The 22,816-nt window shown below is 42.7% G+C and overlaps 1 protein-coding gene across 1 annotated transcript in view; it reads left to right on the forward strand.

The window, feature by feature from the left end:
• LOC106560676 (protein unc-119 homolog A) overlaps positions 1–22,816 on the forward strand; it is a 56,509-nt gene that overhangs the window by 32,007 nt on the left and 1,686 nt on the right. The window contains exons 2-4 of the mRNA XM_014123782.3: positions 8,094–8,207; positions 8,458–8,557; positions 8,825–8,997. Of these exons, the coding sequence (XP_013979257.1) occupies positions 8,094–8,207; positions 8,458–8,557; positions 8,825–8,997 (387 nt within the window). The remainder of the gene's footprint in view (positions 1–8,093; positions 8,208–8,457; positions 8,558–8,824; positions 8,998–22,816) is intronic.

The raw sequence follows: 22,816 nt of genomic DNA on the forward strand, positions 1-22,816 counted from the left end.
TTGTGCATCTGTAAAAGTTAGTAAGGGTTTTGGGTGGGTTTTGGGTGACAAGCCACATTTCTTCAGCCTCCTGAGGTTGAAGAGGCGCTGTTGCACCTTCTTCACCACACTGTTTGTGTGGGTGGACCATTTCAGTTTGTCTGTGATGTGTACGCCGAGAAACTTAAAACTTTCCACCTTCTCCGCTACTGTCCCTTCAATGTGGATAGGGCGGTGCTCTCTCTGTTGTTTCCTGAAGTCCACAATCAACTCCTTTGTTTTGTTGACGTTGAGTGAGAGGTTGTACGCTATAGATTCAGGGTAGATATTGAATGTACAGTAGCTGGGTTACAGTGCATTCAGTAATTATTCATACCCCTTGACTTATGCCACATTTTCATGTGTTACAGCTTGATTTGTTTTTTTTACACACAATTACCCATGTTTTTGGAAATGTTTGCAAATGTATTGAAAATGAAATACCTCATTTACAGTGCATTCGGGAAGTATTCAGACCCCTTGACTTTTTCCACATTATGTTACATTAGTCTTATTAAAAAATGGATTAAATAAAAATAAATCCTCAGCAATCTACAAACAATACCCCATAATTGTCACACCCTGACCTTAGAGATCCCTTTTATTCTTGTAACGCCCTGGCCATAGAGAGGGGTTTTTGTTCTTTATTTTGGTTAGGCCAGGGTGTTACATTGGGTGGGCATTCTATGTTCCTTTCTCTATGTTTTTGTATTTCTTTGTTTTGGGCCGTGTGTGGCTCCCAATCAGGCACAGCTGAAGCTCGTTGTTGCTGATTGGGAGTCACACATAAGGAGCATGTTTTTCCTTTGGGTTTTGTGGGTAATTGTTTCTGTTCAGTGTGTTTCCTGTCAGTACTGTTTGGCTGTTGGTTTTCCTGTTTTTTTGTATAGTGTTCTCTTTGTTTGAATTAAATTTCAAGATGAACACTAACTCCGCTGCACCTTGGTCTTCTTCCGACGACAGCCCTTACAATTCTCTATTTGGTTAGGTCAGGGTGTGACTAGGGTGGGAAATCTATGTTACTTATTTCTATGCTGGCCTGATATGGTTTCCAATCAGAGGCAGCTGTCTATCGTTGTCTCTGGTTGGGGATCATATTTAGGCAGCCTTTTCCCACCTGTTGTTTGTGGGATCTTATTTTGAGTTAGTGCATGTTGCACCGCTGTTGTCACGGTTTGTTGTTTTGTTTATAGTTTGTTGTATATCTTGCATAGTTTCACATATTAATAAAGATGTGGAACGATACTCATGCTGAGCCTTGTTCCTTCTCTACACACAAACGTGACAATAATGACAAAGTAAAAACAGTTTTTTAGACATTTTCAGAAATACATTATTTACATATTTATTCAAACCATTTGCTATGACACACAAAATTGAACTCAGGTACATCCTGTTTCCATTGATCATCCTTGAGATGATCCTACACCTTTACTGGAGTCCATCTGTGGTAAATTCAATTGATTGGACTTGATTTGGAAAGGCACACACCTGTCTATATAAGGTCCCACTGTTGACAGGTTTATTTGAGATTCTTCAAAGTAGCCACCCTTTGCCTTGATGACAGCTTTGCACACTCTTGGCATTCTCTCAACCAGCATCATGAGGTAGTCACCTGGAATGCATTTCAACTAACAGGTGTGCCTTGTTAAATTGTGGAATTTATTTCCTTCTTAATGTGTTTGAGCCAATCAGTTGTGTTGTGACAAGGTACGGGTGGTATACAGAAGATAGGCCTATTTGGCAAAATTCGAAATTGTGTTTTTTTTACATTGGTTAACAGGCACAGTGCAACAAAATGGCATATCATACACTGCATTTGAGGAACAATGGGAAAGTAATTCTGCTTTGAATGTTGATAAACTTGTAACCTCACTTTTGAGATAATGGCCAAAATAGAATGTTTTGGTACCTACTGGAGAGCTCTTCTTTGTCTACACCCATTCAGCATCGTTCTCACCCTCTTAAGCTTTAGTCCCCACCCAAACCCTAACCATTTTACTCACCCTAGCAGAGCTGGTTAGGCTGTTTTCATGTTATCCAGAGCATTGGTGACTATAACTGTGCTGCTTACAACAATTTATTACGCTTTTTTGCCAACGTTTACTGACACCGGCCATGGGTGTTGAGCGTTCGTAAATTCATCAGTTATTCTGAGCTTTGGCACACTCAGATGAGAGTGCTCTGAAATCGGAGTAGATGGCCAGACTGGATTTACGAACAAATCCGAAATGGTTACTTGCACAGTGAAGTCTTTTGTTAAACATTTAGCTAGCTAGCTAGGTAAACAATGAACCATAATCTCAACTCATGATGTTTATACCCTGCTTGAATCTGCAGGTAGCTAACCAACCAGGTTCAATGTTAGCTAGCTAACATTAGGCCATAACTAGCAATGCAAATGGCTCTGAGATACGAGTAACAAGATCATACACATAACGTTAGCTAGTGAGCCAGCCAGCTAATGTTCGCTAGCTAACAGTACACTTTATGAAATCACTTTCAAAATTAGAAATGTGTAATGTCTGAAAATGTAGCTAACTAGACTATCTTACCTGTATTCATCATGGATGGACACGTCTCCTGTCAAGGATAGAAAATAAAACATAGAATGCCCACCCACCTATCACACCCTGGCCTAGCTAAACAGAGAAAACACAGCTCTCCTAGGTCAGAGTGTGACATCATGAATGGACACGTCTGCTGTCGGTTGCCATGGTTGCACTAAGTTTGAAGATGTAAACCGGAGACAGGTGTTTTCGCTATCTCCTTAGCTATCATACTCAAATTCCACTGATTTCAAAACTAGGTCCTCCAGAAAGTGGAGAGCAACACTTATGCAGTTTTACTACGTGATACATTGACACAAAAAGAAGTGTTAGACAGGATTACCTACACATACTGACCAGCTCAAATAGACAGAACCGTGCTATATAGTAGACAAATCCAAACTCCTCTCTCAGCATGTCCAGCCCACTCATTATCTCAGACAATCATGGCTAGCAGAAAGGTTCCTGTTTTTTTCTGTGGCTAAACCAACTTAGGCTCGTAATTTAACAATTTTATTTGTATTTACAGATGACATACACGTTTGTTATTAAGGCACATGAAAGATCACATGTTCGAGAAGGCATTTCTGCCAATTAAGGCATTTTGATTTAAAAAAAAGTTTACGTTGAAATGGCGACATATGCCTAGTTTCTTGAAATGGGCCACATATTATGGCAAGAACAGCTCAAATAAGCAAAGAGAAATGACAGTCTATCATTACTTTAAGGCATGAAGGTCCGTCAATCCGGAAAATGTCAAGAACTTTCTTCAAGTGCTATGATGAAACTGGCTCTCATGAAGACCGCCACAGGAAAGGAAGTTCATTAGAGTTACCAGCCTCAGAAATCATCATTTAACTGCACCTCAGATTGCACATCAAAGAGTTCAAGTAACAGACACATCTCAACATCAACTGTTCAGAGGAGACTGTGTGATTCAGGCCTTCATCGTATAATTGCTGTAAAGAAACCACTACTAAAGGACACCAATGAGAAGAAGAGACTTGCTTGGGCCAAGAGACATGAGCAATGGACATTAGACTGGTGGATATCTGCTTTTTGGTCTGATTTTGAGATTTTTGGTTCCAACCGCCGTGTCTTTGTGAGACGCAGAGTAGGTGAACGATAATCTCCGCATGTGTGGTTTCCACCGTGAAGTATGGAGGAGGAGGCGATGGCTGCGCCCGGCTGGCGGGCGGCGATGGTTGCGCCCGGCTGGCGGGTGTCCCTGGCTGCGCCTGGCTGGCGGGCGTCCCTGGCGGCTCCGGCGGCACTGACCCAGGATTCACCAGGCTGGGGAGATATGAAGGAGGCCAGGCCCTGGGCGCAAGCACAGGACTCACCAGTCTGGCGGGCGGCTCTGGCAGCTCCGGGCTGGCGGGCGGCTCTGGCGGCTCTGGCCCAGGATTCACCAGGCTGGGGAGACATGAAGGAGGCCTGGCCCTGGGCACAGGCACAGGACTCACCAGGCTGGGGAGACATGAAAGAGGCCTGGCCCTAGGCGTAGGCACAGGACTCACTGGGCTGGCGGGCGGCTCTGACTGCTCTGGACAGGCGGGCGGCTCTGGCGGCTCCGGACAGGCGGGCGGCTCTGGCGGCTCCGGACAGGCGGGCGGGTCTGGCGGCTCCGGACAAGCGGGCGGCTCTGGCGGCTCCGGACAGGCGGGCGGCTCTGGCGGCTCCGGACAGGCGGGCGGCTCTGGCGGCTCCGGACAGGCGGGCGGCTCTGGCGGCTCCGGACAGGCGGGCGGCTCTGGAGGCTCCGGACAGGCGGGTGGCTCTGACGGCTCCTGACTGGCGGGCGGCTATGGCGGCTCCTGATTGGTGGGCGGATGTGGCGGCTCCGGACTGGCGGGCGGCTCTGGCGGCTCTGGCGGCTCCAGATTGGCGGGCGGCTCTGGCGGCTCCGGACCGGCGGGCAGCTCTGGACTGGCGGGCAGCTCTGGACAGGCGGGCTGCCCGCCGGTCCGGAGCCGCCAGAGCCGCCCGCCAATCTGGAGCCGCCAGAGCCGCCAGAGCCGCCCGCCAGTCCGGAGCCGCCACATCCGCCCGCCAATCAGGAGCCGCCATAGCCGCCCGCCAGTCAGGAGCCGTCAGAGCCGCCCGCCTGTCCGGAGCCTCCAGAGCCGCCCGCCTGTCCGGAGCCGCCAGAGCCGCCCGCCTGTCCGGATGGGGAGACCCACTGGCGGCCTAGTCCTGGGAGGTGGCACAGGACGGACCAGGATGGGGAGACCCACTGGAGGCCTGGTCCGAGGAGGCGGCACAGGAGAGACCAGGATGAGGAGACTCACTGGAGGCCTGGTCCGTGGAGCAGGCACAGGACTGACCAGGATGGGGAGACCCACTGGCGGCCTGGTCCGTGGAGCAGGCACAGGACTGACCAGGATGGGGAGACCCACTGGAGGCCTGGTCTGAGGAGGAGGCACAGGACTGACCAGGATGGGGAGACCCACTGGAGGCCTGGTCCGTGGAAGCGGCACAGGAGAGACCAGGATGGGGAGACCCACTGGAGGCCTGGTACGTGGAGCAGGCACAGGACTGACCAGGATGGGGAGACATGCAGGAGGCCTGGTTCTGGGCGCAGGCACAGGATAGACCGGGTCCTGAAGACGCACTGGAGGTCTAGAGCGCACGGCCTGCACAACCCGTCCTTGCTCGATGCCCAATCTCCCCAGGCAGATGTTAGGAGCTGGGATGTAACGCACCGGGCTCTCCACGCGTACTGGGGACACCGGCGCTTTACTGCATAACACGGTGCCTGACCAGTACTACGTTGCCTCCTGTAAGCACGGGGACCTGGCTCAGGTCTCCAAGGGCATGCCTTTCGTTAACCTGTTAGGGCTAGGGGGCAGCATTGACACGGCTGGATAAAAAACATACCCGATTTAATCTGGTTACCACTCCTACTCAGTAACTAGAATATGCATATACTTATTACATATGGATAGAAAACACCCTAAATTTTCTAAAACTGTTTGAATGGTGTCTGTGAGTATAACAGAACTCAAATGGCAGGTCAAAACCTGAGAGATTCCTTTACAGGAAGTGGCCTGTCTGACCATTTCTGGAACTTCTTTGCCATCTCTATCATTTACTAAGGATCTCTGCTCTAACGTGACACTTCCCACGTCGTCCATAGGCTCTCAGAGCCCGGGAAAAAAGAGAATGTCGTCATTCCAGCCCCAGGCTGAAACACATTATCGCCTTTCTCAAGTGGCCCATCAAGAGACACTAGCTTATGCGCGTGACCCCGACCGCCCCCGCCTTTGGGATTTTTTCCTCTGTTTGCCGAAAAGGAGATTCCCTGTCGGAATTTTATCGCTTTTCTACGAGAAAAATGACGTAAAAATTGATTTTAAACAGCGGTTGACATGCTTCGACGTACGGCAATGGAATACTTTGAATTTTATTGTCAGGAATTGCGCCAAGCGCGCGACACTTCTTTACTATTTCGGATAGTGTCTGGAACGCACGAACAAAACGCCGCTATTCGGATATAACGATGGATTATTTTGGACCAAACCAACATTTGTTATTGAAGTAGACGTCCTGGGTGTGCATTCTGACGAAGACAACAAAAGGTAATGACATTTTTATAATAGTAAATATGATTATGGTGAGTGCTAAACTTGCCGGGTGTCTAAATAGCGAGCCCGTGATGCCTGGGCTATGTACTTAGAATATTGCAAAATGTGCTTTCACCAAAAAGCTATTTTAAAATCGGACATATCGAGTGCATAGAGGAGGTCTGTATCTATAATTCTTAAAATAATTGTTATGCTTTTTGTGAACGTTTATCGTGAGTAATTTAGTAAAATGTTAGCGAATTCCCCGTAAGTTTGCGGGGGGTATGCTAGTTCTGAACGTCACATGCTAATGTAAAAAGCTGGTTTTTGATATAAATATGAACTTGATTGAACAAAACATGCATGTATTGTATAACATAATGTCCTAGGGTTGTCATCTGATGAAGATCATCAAAGGTGAGTGCTGCATTTAGCTGTCTTCTGGGTTTTGGTGACATTATATGCTGGCTTGAAAAATGGGTGTCTGATTATTTCTGGCTTGGTACTCTGCTGACATAATCTAATGTTTTGCTTTCGTTGTAAAGCCTTTTTGAAATCGGACAGTGTGGTTAGATTAACGAGAGTCTTATCTTTAAATGGCTGTAAAATAGTCATATGTTTGAGAAATTGAAGTAATATGATTTTGAAGATTTTGAAAATCGCGCCACAGGATGGCAGTGGCTGTTACGTAGGTGGGACGAATTCGTCCCGCCGGTCCCATAGAGGTTAAATAGCAGAAAGGAAATCTTTATTGGAAAGATACTTATCTACCATTTGACAAATACAAATAATCTTGCTCTTTTGTCCATAAAAAATCATAATAATTTTGCTTTCAAGACAACTGGAACTCTGGGACAACTGGGGGAAAAAAATAGATCAAATCATAAAGTCAGAGATAATCAGGTCAGAAAGTCGAAGCTCTAGAAATAGGCTCAAGTTCCCCACCTGGAATTCCGAGTTGGATGACCTGTTAAAAAAACTTTTCCCAGTTCCGAGTTGTCTTGAACACACTGAAGTCGGAAGTCGGAGATTTCCAAGTTCCGACTTTCCAGTTGTTTTGAACACAGCATAATGTCATCATGGGTACTCAACTCTTACCATACGAGATCCAGAGACTGCTGGTTTTCTTTTCTATCTCATAGTTAATTGCACACACTTGGTGTCCCAGCACACACTTGGTGTCCCAGGTCATAATGCACTATCCTTCATTGCGGGTGATAGGTTCCGTACACATCACTGAATTCTGTATCAGAAAGTAGGCTGGACCTCTTAAAACTCGCAGATCAATGCGCTGCTCTCTTTTTGTTTATAAAATCCTTACTTCATTATTGAATTACAGACATTTGAGTCACCAGACCCGATCACAGGTATGGCTAACTTTGGAGATCCCTTCGGTCTCCACAGAGTTAGGTTTAGTTTTTTTGCACCTTACTTGTGGAATGATCTCCAGAACTCTCTAAAGTTAAATGTTTTGGTGCCACTAGGGGCAGTTCAGACGGCTGGTTGAGGAAAGTGTGATTGTTTTTCATGATTGGATTTTGTAAGTTACTTTTCTTACATTTCTTGTAAATATTGTTTTTCTTTACTTTGGTATTGTGAATTTATATGATTGTGTGCCAGGCTCCCTTGTAAAAGAAGCCTTGGTCTCAATAGGATGTCCCTTTTTAAATAAGATGTAAATAAAGATAGAATATTGCTTTGGTAATCTCCTGCCTGTGTATTCCTAGTAACCTAACCTATTTACACTGTATGTGTAATCCTCAAGGTTATTGTTATGCACTCTGCATTGGCAACCATTTATTTAAAGACTTTACAGAAACAGAGGATCAGTAGACGAAGACTTCCTTTCTTCTATAAAAAAAGAAAATACTATATAATTGTGTTTATATTAACATCCTTTCTTTCTCTCCTTTTCCCTCCCTTAACACCCCCTCCCTCCCTCCCTCCCTCCCTCTATCAGACTACTTATGTGGGCCAGGTCAGAATGTGTACAGCATTGACTTCACCAGGTTCAAGATCAGAGACATGGAGACAGGCACAGTGCTGTTCGAAATCACCAAACCTCCTCATACAGGTGAGACACACACACACACAGGGGTCTGATTGGCCTATTATGATGAGTGTTACCTTTGAGTGTTATCTCTGTCTGTCTGTCTGTCTGTCTGTCTGTCTGTCTGTCTGTCTGTCTGTCTGTCTGTCTGTCTGTCTGTCTGTCTGTCTGTCTGTCTGTCTGTCTGTCTGTCTGTCTGTCTGTCTGTCTGTCTGTCTGTCTGTCTGTCTGTCTGTCTGTCTGTCTGTCTGTCTGTCTGTCTGTCTGTGCGTAGATAAAGCAGGAGATAAAAGCGCCATTGATCCAAACGCCGGGAGGTTTGTCCGCTACCAGTTCACCCCCGCCTTCCTGCGGCTAAGACAAGTTGGCGCCACGTAAGTCTAACCAATTAACTCACAAGGAGGTCTGTAACCCTAATCCCCATCTTACACAGAAGTCTAACCCTAACCCCCAATCTACACAAGTCTGTAACCCTAACCCCAAATGTACACATAAGTCTAAACCTAACCCTCAGTTTACACAGAAGTCTAACTCTAACCTACAAAGAGGGATGCATTTTAATCCTAAGGATATTGCCTCTTCCCCTCCCCCGCCCCCCCCTCTCTTTCTGCCTTTATCTCACCATCCTTCCCCTCTCTCAGTGTTGAGTTCACCGTAGGAGACATGCCCATAGAGAACTTCCGGATGATTGAGAGGCACTACTTCAGAGAGAAGCTGCTCAAAAGCTTTGACTTTGAATTTGGCTTCTGTATGCCCAGTAGCAAGAACACGTGCGAACACATCTATGAGTTCCCCCCTCTGTCTGAGGATGTCAGTGAGTACACACACACACACACACACACACACACACACACACACACACACACACACACACACACACACACACACACACACACACACACACACACACACACACACACAGCGAGAGAGAGAGAGAGAGAGAGAGGGGCCTGGGAAATGTGCTGACAGACAGTGTTTGTGTCCAAATACCCATACTTGCGTCCTAAATAGTAGGCCATTTGAGTATACGAAAAAATTATGTTTAATAGTATGCAACAGTTCCAAAATCGAGCATACTTTAAATGCCTGGATGTCATTAATTTCGGCTTTGACAAAAGCTGATCAATTAGATATGGGGATGTGCTACCAAAATCAATGAATAGCAGGAAACAATGCAATTGCACATGACTCATTCTCAGTATGTGAAAATAGAATTCTAGTTATAGTATGTACATTTTCAAAAATCGAGTATGGTTTAAATGCCAGGATGTTATACTAATTTTGGATCTTCGTCTAGTAGAATTCGATGCACACTTTTCCACAATACATTGGAAGAGGTGGGCTGCGAGTGAGAGGACATAGTTCTCTTCAAGTAGCCAAACAACAATACTAGGCTACTTAATTGGGAAGAGGCCGAATAGCAAAGCTTCTGCACAGGTGTTCAAATGTAGGCTAAGTAGTTTTGTTCTCCTTAACATGATCACAAGTATTGTATCGTAGCCTACTTGAAAACAGAAGTCTATATATTTTTTGTTTTACCCAAAGTGGATTTCTGTTTTCTCATTGAAAAGTGTTTCTGGTTTTCTTGGCCTTCGTCAGAGCTTCAAATAGATGAAATTAAGGTTGTTTTGGTCAGTGTTTACACACAATACCCCATAATGTCAAAGTAATTTTTACAAATTAATTACAAATGAAAGGCTGAAATGTCTTGAGTCAGTAAATAAGTATTCAACCCCTTTGTTATGGAAAGCCTAAATAAGCTCAGGAGAAAAACTGTGCATAAGAAGTCCCATAATAAGTTGCATGGACTCACTCTATGTGCAATAATAGTGTTTAACATGATTTTTTTTATGACTACCTCGTCTCTGTACATACAAATATCTGTAAGGTCCCTCAGTCAAGCAGTGAATTTTAAGCACAGATTCAAGCACAAAGACCAGGGAGGTTTCCCAATGCCTCGCTAATAAGGGCACCTATTGGTAGATGGGTAAAATGAAAAAATCTGACATTGAAGTTATTAATTACACTTTAGATGGTGTATCAATATACCCAGTCACTTCAAAGATATAAGTGTTCTTCCTAACTAAGTTGCCGGAGAGGAAGGAAACCGCTCAGGATTTTCACCATGATGCCAATGGTGACTTGGCTGTGATCCAATACAACACATTACTGAGTATCACTCTCCATATTTTCAAGCATAGTGGTGGCTGCATCATGTTATAATGGGTATGTAATCGTTAAGGACTGGGGAGTTTTTCAGGATAAAAATAATCCTAGAGGAAACCTGGTTTAGTCTGCTTTTCACCACACTGGGAGATGAATTCACCTTTCAGCTGGACAATAACCTAAAACACAAGGCCAAATCTACACTGGAGTTGCTTACTAAGAAGACAGTGAACGCTCCTGAGTGGCCGTGTTACAGTTTTGACTTAAATCTACTTGAAAATCTATAGCAAGACCTGTCTAGCAATGATCAACAACCGATTTGACAGAGCTTGAAGAATTGTTTAAATAATAATGGGAAAATGTTGCACAATCCAGGTGTGGAAAGCTCTTAGAAATGTACCCTGAAAGACTCTGTAATCGCTGCCAAAGGTGCTTCTACAAAGTATTGACTCAGGGGTGTGAAAATTCAGACGTTTGATTGCAAATGCCGAGGGAGTCGAAAATAGAACACAGAAGGCTGTGTAATCTCTGAATTACAGCTTCAAACTAAGGGCAACCATCCGTGACAGAGAGGGAGAAAGAGCTGATGATTCTTATGGCATTGCACATGGTCAGTGTGAACCAGAGTGACTTGACACAATGGGCCAAGCAAGCTGTACAAAAAAAACGGAAACGACAGAGGACGTCTTATTTAAAGAAAGGGGTTGCAGTCTGCCGTGAAGCATTCATCCATGTATACGGGTAAGAGTCTAGCTGCATTTTCAGATATTAGAAGTTTCTAATTTTGTCAGAAAGTTGTTTTCATTGCAAGTTAAAACATTCTGTTAGCTAGCTAACATTGAACCTAGTTGGTTAGCTTTAGCTACCTGCAGATTCATACTACATCATGGTGTATAGCAATGACAATTTGTTTCTATTGCTACTGTATGAGGATTATGGTTCATTGTTTAGCTAGCAAGCTAGTAGCATGCCTAAACAAAATACTCCACTTCGCCAGATGATTACATGACCAATCAAGTTAGCCAGGTGTACAGTCGTGGCCAAAAGTTTTGAGAATAACACAAATATTAAATATTGCTGCTTCAGTGTCTTTAGATATTTTTGTGAGATGTTACTATGGAATACTGAAGTATAATTACAAGTGTCAAAGGCTTTTATTGACAATTACATGAAGTTAATGCAAAGAGTCACTATTTGCAGTGTTGACCCTTCTTTTTCAAGACCTCTGCAATTTGCCTTGGCATGCTGTCAATTAACTTATGGGCCACATCCTGACTGATGGCAGCCCATTATTACATAATCAATGCTTGGAGTTTGTCAGAATTTGTTTTTTGTTTGTTTGTCCACCCGCCTCTTGAGGATTGACCACAAGTTCTCAATGGGATTAAGGTCTGGGGAGTTTCCTGGCCATGGACCCAAAATATCGATGTTTTGTTCCCCGAGCCACTTAGTTATCACTTTTGCCTTATGGCAAGGTGCTCCATCATGCTGGAAAAGGCATTGTTCGTCTCCAAACTGTTCCTGGATGGTTGGGAGAAGATCGCCCGGCAGATGTTAGGAGCTGGGATGTAGCGCACCGGGCGCTCAACGCGTACTGGGGACACCGTGCGCTCTGCCGCATAACACGGTGCCTGACCAGTACTACGCTGCCTCCTGTAAGCACGGGAAGTTAGCTGAGAATTCCTTCCTGACTGAGGCCAACTTCTCGTGTGCCCCCCCCCCCCACACAATTTTTTTTGGGGGGGGCTGCCTCTCGTGCCTGCCTTGCCTCATACCACCGCCTCTCAGCTTTCGCTGCCTCCAGTTCCTCTTTCGGGCGGCAATATTCCCCAGCTTGTCCTTTTCCGTCCAGAATTTGTCCCTTTCCGTCCAGAATCTCCTCCCAAGTCCACGAATCCTGAACCTTCTGCTCCCTGTTACCACGCTGCTTGGTCCACTTATGGTGGGTAGATCTGTAACGGTCGTTGTGAACACAGGACCAAAACGCAGCGGGGATATGAATGCTCATCTTTTTTAATATTGAGAAAAGTGAACACTTACAAAATAAACAAAACAACGACTACACAGTTCCATAAGGCACAGTAGCTATATGGAAAACATCTACCCACAAAACCCAAAGGAAAAACAGGCTACCTAAGTATGACTCCCAATCAGCAACAACAACATACAGCTGTTCCTGATTGAGAGCCATACCCGGCCGAAACAAAGAAATCCCAAACATAGAAACACGGACATAGAATGCCCACCCAAATCACACCCTGACCAAACCTAAATAGAGACATAAAAAGGCTCTCTCAGGTCAGGGCGTGACACTTGTGGGGGCCGTAGAGCAAAACGGTGAACACCAGTGTGTTTGTGAGAGTCTCCCATTGTGTTCGTGAGAGTCATAATAGTAGGTGAAACTGTTCGAACGCTACAGATGTTTACGTGAGAAGACAGATATTCGGGATGTCTCATGGTCTGACAAAACCAGTCCTTTCACCCCAGATGCAGAAGTGTGACACTGGCAAAAAAATGTATATCTCTAGCTTAAACAAACAGATATTGATGGGAATTTTTGTTATGTTACTTAGATAGACAGTGTGTTAATCAACTCTAGTGGCTTAAGTGTTGTTAGATTACATAGTTACCTCAATCATTATTTAAAATAATTTCTGTGACATCACAGCAATTGCAGCAATTGCTAGCTAGCAGGCTCAGATAAATAAAAATCCCTCTAGATACAGCCACTTCTCATAGTCATGTCATGAGATTTGTAAATTTGTAAATGAAAGAGGAATATAATAATAAGAATCGAATGGAGTTTCCCATCTCTCCATTTGGAGTATTTCTGGTGCAGCACAGATGGTGTGACAAAGGCATTTCCTAAAAGACCTGCTAAATTCTTTGTTAATTTTAAGGTTGGAACCAATATGCACTACCTCCAGCAGGCAGAGAGGCAAGCATGATTAGTCCGCCAGCTCAGGGACAAGCTACAATTTTAACACCCCTGTGTAATGTTCAATGTAATTGCATTGCTGGACTTCTTGAAACTAAATGTATTTGTATTGTAAAAATGTTTTATTTCTAAAAGGAAATGTATGGTTTAAACATGTCTTTAATGTTTGTTTGTTTTAGCTGATCGTGATAATTCTCTAAGTGTTAATACATTTGTGTATGTATCATTAATCCTTTATGTATGTGTTATGAATGACCAAAGGTGTCTGACTTTATAGATAGTACAGCGTCATATGATACAAGGCATGTATGTATGTGTTATAAACAGGAGTTAAAATCTGATATCAACTTTGGAGGGGACAATTACATGAAATTTTCTCAAGAGCAATTCCTGAGGGGGACACCAAAAGTAGTGCTGTAACACATAGCCTACATTGTAATATGGTAAATGTATATTGAGGAACCAAAGAAATAAGGTGTTTGCCGTACTCCTAACTACCGGTACCCAAAACTACACAACTAATCACAACAGCAATACCATTGCCTTTAACAAATCTTAGTTCAGTCACCAGTTTAAGTTGAGAGTGGGGGTATCCATGGCATTTTCCAATTATGTTCCTATTTTACAAGTAAAGAAAATTGAGAACCTTTCATAATGTTGTCAAACAAAGACTCAACAAACTTACCTGAGACTCCCTGTCTCTGCCAGTCTGTCCCTGCATATCTGTTCCCAACTCTGCTGTCTGTGTGCCATCTGTTGCCTGCTCTGCCTAATGACATCATTGTGAAACATTTCCGTTAGAATTTCATTTCTTTCTTATGAACATTTTATCAACTAGTCTTTGAGATATTAGGCTACTAGGGTTCTTACTTTGCGTTTTGGTGTACTGAAAAATACTCTGATGTCCATCTTTTATTTTTCTGCCATTTTTCTACCTGGCTGGCTGGCTGGCTGGCTGGCTGGCTGGCTACACACACACACACAGTGTGTAGGTTATTTACAGTAGGAGATGGGCTTCTATCATCTTATCTTTTATCATTCTATTTGGGCTTCGATCTAAAAGGTAGCTAGCAAATGTGAAACGGATTAAAATGACAAGAGTTGACAGCTGTATGAGTTCACCATTTACACAACATACGCTGCAACCTTTTGCAATTTTAATAGTTTGTTTCATATTGGCTGGCTTCCAACAATAGCTGAATTTGCAAAGCTAGCGAGCATCAATTCCGTTTCAGTGGTGTTTGCTATAATCTTTGCTACCCGTGTTAAATAAAGGTGAAATAAAATAAATAAACAAAAGTTCCCTTGCGACAATTTAGCTTTTGCAACGAGACCATTAAATATATTTAAGACAATGGTAGAAGAGAGTGTAGTTCTGTTCAGTTTGGACTTCAGTTTATCGCTAACCTTATCACAGGGACTTTGAAGCACTAACTTACATCATCTGCATGCTGATCTTGGAATAAATTGACGATAGCAAAGATTCCATTTTTGACGAGGCCACATAAATGGAATAGGTACTAGCTAGATTAATAGTTAATATTTGCGCGCTAGCTCTGCATATTCAGCTAGTGTGTGTGCGCGATTGACTGGATTAACCTCACGTCAGTTATGTTCATTGAGTGCCTTTCAGACAGTGGATACGACCCCTCTGTTACCTTGCCAACTAAGGAACTGGCAGTGGATCAAACCATTGTGAGGCAAAGGGTGGGGGGGTCGCAATCTTTTGAAACTTAAAAACGCGCTATTAAGTGTCTATAATCAGCACAATTGCTTTCATTGCATATTATTAATATTATTTAAATTACATAGTTATGTTTCAGTGATATATTGGGGGGGACAAATCATATTTTTCCCAGGATGGGGGGGGTCGTGTTCCCCCCGTCCCCCCCGGGATTCCCGCCCCTGGTTATAAATTACCAAAGGGATCTGACTTTAAAGTACAGTGTCATGCGATGTAGAGTCTTTATGGATGTGTTTTGAATGACTGAAGGCGTCTCACTTCAATCTAAGTATTACAGGGCACTACATAAAGTGTCAATAAATAGGTTATTAACGTTCTGCTGACTCATGAAGGACAGCCACAAAATCATAATTAGGGCTTAATTCTGGCCATTTCCACAATTTCTCTTCTTAAAATTGTATTTTAAATCTAACACTAGCTAATGAAGGACAAGTTTGATGTGTTGGTCCACCAGATCTTCTGTACATTTGAGCAGAAGTGTCTAGGAACGAGATTAGGTGTAATGTGACTAACATGAGTTCACAGAGCGTGTGCCATCTTTCAGCACAACATGCCACCCTTTATACAAAGCACATGTTTATATCATATTTGACATAAGTGAGTTATGTCACATTTGACATTGGTGATTATGTCACACAGTTATGCCACATTTATGAACCCTTCATAAAGCATGACATACGGTTATAGATGTTTTGTATCACATGTAGTATTTATGAAGGCATTATGAAGCCTTTATAAGCTGAATGTAATTTAAAATGGGATAAAATATGGTCATCTAGAAATTTTCTATTTTTCTATTGCCACTATTCAAATAACAATTTCAGTGTACCGTTTCTACCTTCTGTATCCTGTGACATTAAACTTTGATTTGATATAGTGTGTGTTTACCAGGGACAGTAATGTGAAGATCAACATGACCTGCACCAAAGTCAGATTAGGATATAGGACAAGGACTAGATAAAGTGTATTTTTACCTGGAGTTTTTGCTTATTGTAGGCTACTGCTTTCACCACTTTTAGTCTTGAAATCTTTGTTTATTTACTGCACTATCTTGCTCTGTTTAGCACATGGCCTTAAAGAGATGGGTGGGGCTAAGGCTTAAGTGTTACGTCCTGACCATAGAAAGCTTTTATTTTCCCTGGTAGAGTAGGTCAGGGTGTGACAGGTTTTTTTTGTCTAGTTTATTTATGTCTATGTTGGTTCTAGTTTCTTTTTTCTATGTTGGGGGTTTTGTCTAGTTTATGTATTTCAATGTGGGGTTCTAGTTTCTGTATTTCTGTGTTGTTGTTTTTTGGGATGATCTCCAATTAGAGGCAGCTGGTCATCGTTGTCTCTAATTGGGGATCATATTTAAGTTGTTGTTTTTCCCACTAGGTTTTGTGGGAGATTATTTTGAGTTAGTGTAGAGTTGAGTTAGTGAGTTTGTTGTTTTGTTTATTCGTTTATTTGTATGTCTTGCATAGTTTCACAGTTATAATAAAATGTGGAACGATACATACGCTGCGCTTTGGTCCCATTCTTCAGACAGCCGTGACATTAAGAGGGTGTAAACGAGGTTGAATGAGTGTAAACAAAGAAGAGCTCTCTAGTACAAAAACATTCAAAGGCCATTTTCTTAAAAGTGGGGTTACAAATTTCAAAACAGCATTACTTTTCAATTGTTCCTTAACTGTAGTGCATTGTATATTTTGAAGCTCTGAGTCAGTACTTTTATCCAATGTAGATAACATCATTTCACATTTTGGAACATAAGATCGTAAAGAGATGGTCGGTCATATTTGGCCTTGTGTTTTAGGTTATTGTCCTGCTTAAAGGTGGATTTGTCTCCAAGTGTGTTGGAAAGCAGATTGAACCAGGTTTTCCTCTAGGATTTTGCCTGTGCTTAGCGTTTCTTTTTATACTTAGCTCCATTCTGTTTATTTTAATCCTAAAAAACTCCCTAGTCCTTGCGATTACAAGCATACCCATAACATGATGCAGCCATTACTATGCTTGAACATATGAAGAGTGATGTGTTGTGTTGGATTTGCCCCAAACATAACGCTTTGTATTGAGGACATAAAGTACATTTTTTTGTCAAATTTTTTCGAGTTTTACTTTGGTGCCTTATTGCAAACAGTATGCATGTTTTGGAATATTTTTTTTCAGTACAGGCTTCATTATTTTCACTCTGTCATTTGAGTTAGTATTGTGGAGTAACTAGAATGTTATTGAGTCATCCTCCGTTTTCTCATATCACAGCCTTTAAACACTGTAACTGTCTTAAGGTCATCATTGGACTCATGGTGAAATCCCTGAGTGGTTTCCCTTTCACCTTTATTTAACCAGGTAGGCTAGTTGAGAACAAGTTCTCATTTGCAACTGCGACCTGGCCAAGATAAAGCAAAGCAGTGCGACACATACAACAACACAGAGTTACACATGGAATAAACAAACATACAGTCAATAATACAGTAGAAAAAAATACATTTAAAAAAGTATATATACAGTGTGTTCAAATGAGGTAAGATAAGGGAGGTAAGGCAATAAAATAGGCCATAGTGGCGAGGTAATTACGAGATAGCAATTAAACACTGGAGTGATAGATGTACAGAAGATGAATGTGCAAGTTGAGATACTGGGGTGCAAAGGAGCAAGATAAATAATACAGTATGGGGATGAGGTAGATGGATGGGCTATTTACAGATGGGCTATGTACAGGTGCAATGATCTGTGAGCTGCTCTGACTGCTGGTGCTTGAAGTTAGTGAGGGAGATAAAAGTCTCCAGTTTCAGTGATTTTTGCAGTTTGTCCCAATCATTGGTAGCAGAGAACTGGAAGGAAAGGCAGCCAAAGTAGGAATTGGCTTTGGGGGTGAGCAGTGAAATATACCTGCTGGAGCGCGTGCTGCGGGTGGGTGCCGCAATGGTGACCAGTGAACTGAGATAAGGCGGGGCTTTACCTAGCAAAGACTTCTAGAAGACCTGGAGCCAGTGGGTTTGGCGACAAGTATGAAGCGAGGGCCATCCATTGAGAGCGTACAGGTCGCAGTGGTGGGTAGTATATGGGGCTTTGGTGACAAAATGGATGGCACTGTGACAGACTGCATCCAATTTGTTGAGTAGAGTGTTGGAGGCTATTTTGGAAATTACATCGCCGAAGTCGAGGATTGGTAGTATACTCAGTTTTACAAGGGCATGTTTGGCAGAATGAGTGAAGGATGCTTTGTTGTGAAATAGGAAGCCAATTCTAGATTTAATTTTGGATTGGATGCTTAATGTGCGTCTGGAAGGAGAGTTTACAGTCTAACCAGACACCTAGGTATTTGTAGTTGTCCACATATTCTAGGTCAGAACTGTCCAGAGTAGTGATGCTGGACGGGCGGGCAGGTGTGGGCAGCAATCGGTTGAAGAGCATGCATTTGGTTTTACTTGCATTTAAGAGCAGTTGGAGGCCATGGAAGGAGAGTTGTATGGCATTGAAGCTCGTCTGGAGGGTAGTTAGCACAGTGTCCAAAGAAGGGCCAGAAGTATACAAAATGGTGTCGTCTGCGTAGAGGTGGATCAGAGAATCACCAGCAGCAAGAGCGACATCATTGATGTATACAGAGAAGAGAGTCGGCCCGAGAATTGAACGCTGTGGCACCCCCATAGAGACTGCCAGAGGTCCGGACAACAGACCCTCCGATTTGACACACTGAACTGTATCAGAGAAGTAGTTGGTGAACCAGGCGAAGCAGTCATTTGAGAAACCAAGGATGTTAAGTCTGCCAATAAGAATGTGGTGATTGACAGAGTCAAAAGCCTTGGCCAGGTCGATGAATACGGCTGCACAGTATTGTTTCTTATCGATGGCGGTTACAATATCGTTTAGGACCTTGAGCGTGGCTGAGGTGCACCCATGAGCAGCTCTGAAACCAGATTGCATAGCGGAGAAGGTGCGGTGGGATTTGAAATGGTCGGTAATCTGTTTGTTAACTTGGCTTTCGAAGACCTTAGAAAGGCAGGGTAGGATAGATATAGGTCTGTAGCAGTTTGGGTCAAGAGTGTCCCCCCCTTTGAAGAGGGGCATGACCGCAGCTGCTTTCCAATCTTTGGGAATCTCAGACGACATAAAGGTGAAATAAATAAATACAAATAAAATGCTAGCTAGTAGCTAGTTAGCTGGCTAGCTTCTGTTGGGGGATTCTGGTTCGAAAGTAAAGAAAAATACTTTAGAAAGTAGCAGATCCATACCACATTGGGTGAGGCGGGTTGTAGGAGAGTATATTGAAGTTGAGGTTTAGGAAAAATATAAAAAAGATATGCGAAGAAAAAAGATACAAAAGATATATACACGGGACACGGGACAAGACGAGGACAACGACATCTGACTCCTACTCCATCTTGGATTCCTCTCCGGCAACTGGGTTAGGAATGATGCCTGAGTCTTTGTAATGACTGGGTGTATTGATACACCATCCAAAGTGTAATGAATAACTTCACATGTTCAAAGGGATATTCAATGTCTGTGTTTTTATATATATTTTTAACCAATCTACCGATAGGTGCCCATCTTTGTGAGGCATTGGAAAACCTTGGTCTTTGTGGTTGAATCTGTGTTGCTCGACTGAGGGACCTTATAGATAATTGTATGTGTGGGGTAAAGAGATGAGGTAGTCATTCAAAAATCATGTTAAACTCTATTATTGCACACAGTGAGTCCATGCAACTTATTACAAGACATTTCAGCTTTTCATTTTTTATTATTTTGTAAACATGTCTAATAACATAATTCCACTTGGACATTGAGGAGTACTGTGTGTAGGCCATTGGAACAAAATCTAACTTGAATACATTTTAAGTTCAGGCTGTAACACAACAAAACGTGGAAAAATAAAGGGGTGTGAATACTTTCTGAAGGCACTGAATAACTATATTCCTATTCTATTCAGAGTTTAGAGAGAAAATCTAATTGGATATTAGCTATTATCCAGGTTGGTTAATGAGATGTATGTCTGTTGAATTTGAAAAAGAAACACCCTCACTCGGCCCCGCCCCACCTACTCAGCCAGTCAGGATCCGCTAGTCCATTGTGGGCATGGCATACTGCATGCTTTTTATTGAACAGTATGTGCTATATAGTATGCAACGATGAGTACAAATGATGCAATTTAAGTATGTAGTACGCTAGTATGGGTATTCGGACACAGCCACAGTGTTGTTATGTGGTGATTTTGATCTGTTTGGTAATTAAAACCCAATAATGTTGTTGGTCCAACAGACCCGCAAACACTGGGTGAATAACAAAAACATGAACACCACACATGGGTTACATTTATTTTCAATTGCTAATATGCATTGGTCAAAACTGAAGTCACATTGTCCAAACTCTTCACACAGTCAACGAAACAGAACTGTACGTGGAAAAACTGTGAATCATTTTTTATTGCTTTCACACAAAATACATTCAATGACCACATTCTCTGAAATCCATTAACTCTTTTCTCATTCATACTCCACCACCTGCAAAACGATATATTTGCAGCACATGTTTTCAAATGCTAACACACCATTTTCAAAACTGTTGATGGCAAATGTCGTGCATTTCTGCAGTAACCAGATTGAAACATAGAAAATCTCAGAAGAATATTTAATCGTTCCAAACATAGCTGATTGCAATTTCATCTGAAAGCCTACCCAAGTGTCCTTTTTTTAGTGTCGTTACCAAACAGACAAAAGAGGACGGCTTTGGGATGATTTAGTTTGGAAACATGGATCAAGGAAGACAGGTTAGTGTGGAAAGAAGAGTGTCAGGGAGAGGGAGAATGCATGGATGACAAAAGAGAGGAAGACCAAGAGCGGTGGTCTCTGATGAGATAAGGGCCACAATTATTGACCATGTTGTAAACCATGGTCTCTCTTTGAGAGAGGCCGGTTTAAGGGTGCAGCCAAATCTGCAGCGTTCAACAGTTGCATTTATAGTACGAATTTTCCGGCAAAACAACAGGTGAGATGTGCATCCTTCAATGATAATTGAACTACATATTACAGTACAATACAGTATGTTCACATTTTTGTTCAGTATGTTTATCCCCGCTAAACACCAGTCTCAACGTCAACAGTGAAGAGGTGACTCCGGGATGCTGGCATTTTAGGCAGAGTTGCAAAAAAAAGCCATATATCAGACTGGCCAATAAAATAAAAGATTAAATGGGTAAAAGAACACAGACACTGCTAAACTGAAGGCCAGCATCCCGGAGTCGCCTATTCACTGTTGACGTTGAGACTGGTGTTTAGCGGGTTCTATTTAATGACTCTGCCAGTTGAGGACTTGCGAGGCATCTGTTTCTCAAACTAGACACTCTAACATATTTGTCCTCTTGCTCAGTTGTGCACCGGGGCCTCCCACTCCTCTTTCTATTCTGGTTAGGGCCAGTTTGCGCTGTTCTGTGAAGGGAGAAGTACACAGTGTTGTACGAGATCTTCAGTTTCTTGACAATTTCTCGCATGTAATAGCCTTCATTTCTCAGAACAAGAGTAGACACAGAAGGAAGTTCTTTGTTTCTAGCCATTTTGAGCCTGTAATTGAACCCACAAATGCTGAAGCCTCAGATACTCAACTAGTCAAAAGAGGGCCCGTTTTATTGCTTCTTTAATCAGAACAACAGTTTTCAGCTGTGCTAACAAAATTGCAAAAGGGGTTTTCTAATGATCCTTTTAAAATGATAAACTTGGATTAGCTAACACAACGTGCCATTGGAACACAGGAGTGATGGTTGCTGATAATGGGCCTCTGTACGCCTATGTAGATATTCCATTAAAAAAAATCAGCTGTTTCCAGCTACAATAGTCATTTACAACATTAACCTGTTATGGCTAGGGGGCAGTATTTTCACGGCTGGATAAAAAACGTACCCGATTTAAACTGGTTACTACTCCTGCCCAGTAACTAGAATATGCATATAATTATTGGCTTTGGATAGAAAACACTCCAAAGTTTCTAAAACTGTTTGAATGGTGTCTGTGAGTATAACAGAACTCAAATGGCAGGTCAAAACCTGAGAGATTCCTTTACAGGAAGTGGCCTGTCTGACCATTTCTTGAACTTCTTTGCCATCTCTATCTTTTACAAAGGATCTCTGCTCTAACGTGACACTTCCTACGTCTTCCATGGGCGCTCAGAGCCCGGGAAAAACCTGAATGTCATCATCCCAGCCCCAGGCTGAAACACATTATCGCCTTTGTCAAGTGGCCGATCAAGGGACTGTGGGCTTAGGCGCGTGCCCTGGCCGCCCCCGTCTTTGTGATTTTTCCTCTGTTTGCCGAAAAGGAGATTCCCGGTCGGAATATTATAGCTTTTTTACGAGATAAATTGCATAAAAATTGATTTTAAACAGCGGTTGACATGCTTCGAAGTACGGTAATGGAATATTTAGAAATGTTTTGTCACGAATTGCGCCATGCGCACGACCCTGATTTACCATTTCGGATAGTGTCTGGGACGCACGAAAAAAACGCCGCTATTCGGATATAACGATGGATTATTTTGGACAAAACCAACATTTGTTATTGAAGTAGCAGTCCTGGGAGTGCATTCTGACGAAGACAACAAAAGGTAATCAAACTTTTATAATAGTAAATCTGATTTTTATGAAGGCTAAACTTGCTGGGTGTCTAAATAGCTAGCCCGTGATGGCTGGGCTATGTACTTAGAATATTGCAAAATGTGCTTTCACCAAAAAGCTATTTTAAAATCGGACATATCGAGTGCATAGAGGAGTTCTGTATCTATAATTCTTAAAATAATTGTTATGCTTTTTGTGAA

Source organism: Salmo salar, chromosome 10, assembly GCF_965601325.2.
Source record: "Salmo salar chromosome 10, fSalSal1, whole genome shotgun sequence".
Lineage (NCBI taxonomy): Eukaryota > Metazoa > Chordata > Actinopteri > Salmoniformes > Salmonidae > Salmo > Salmo salar.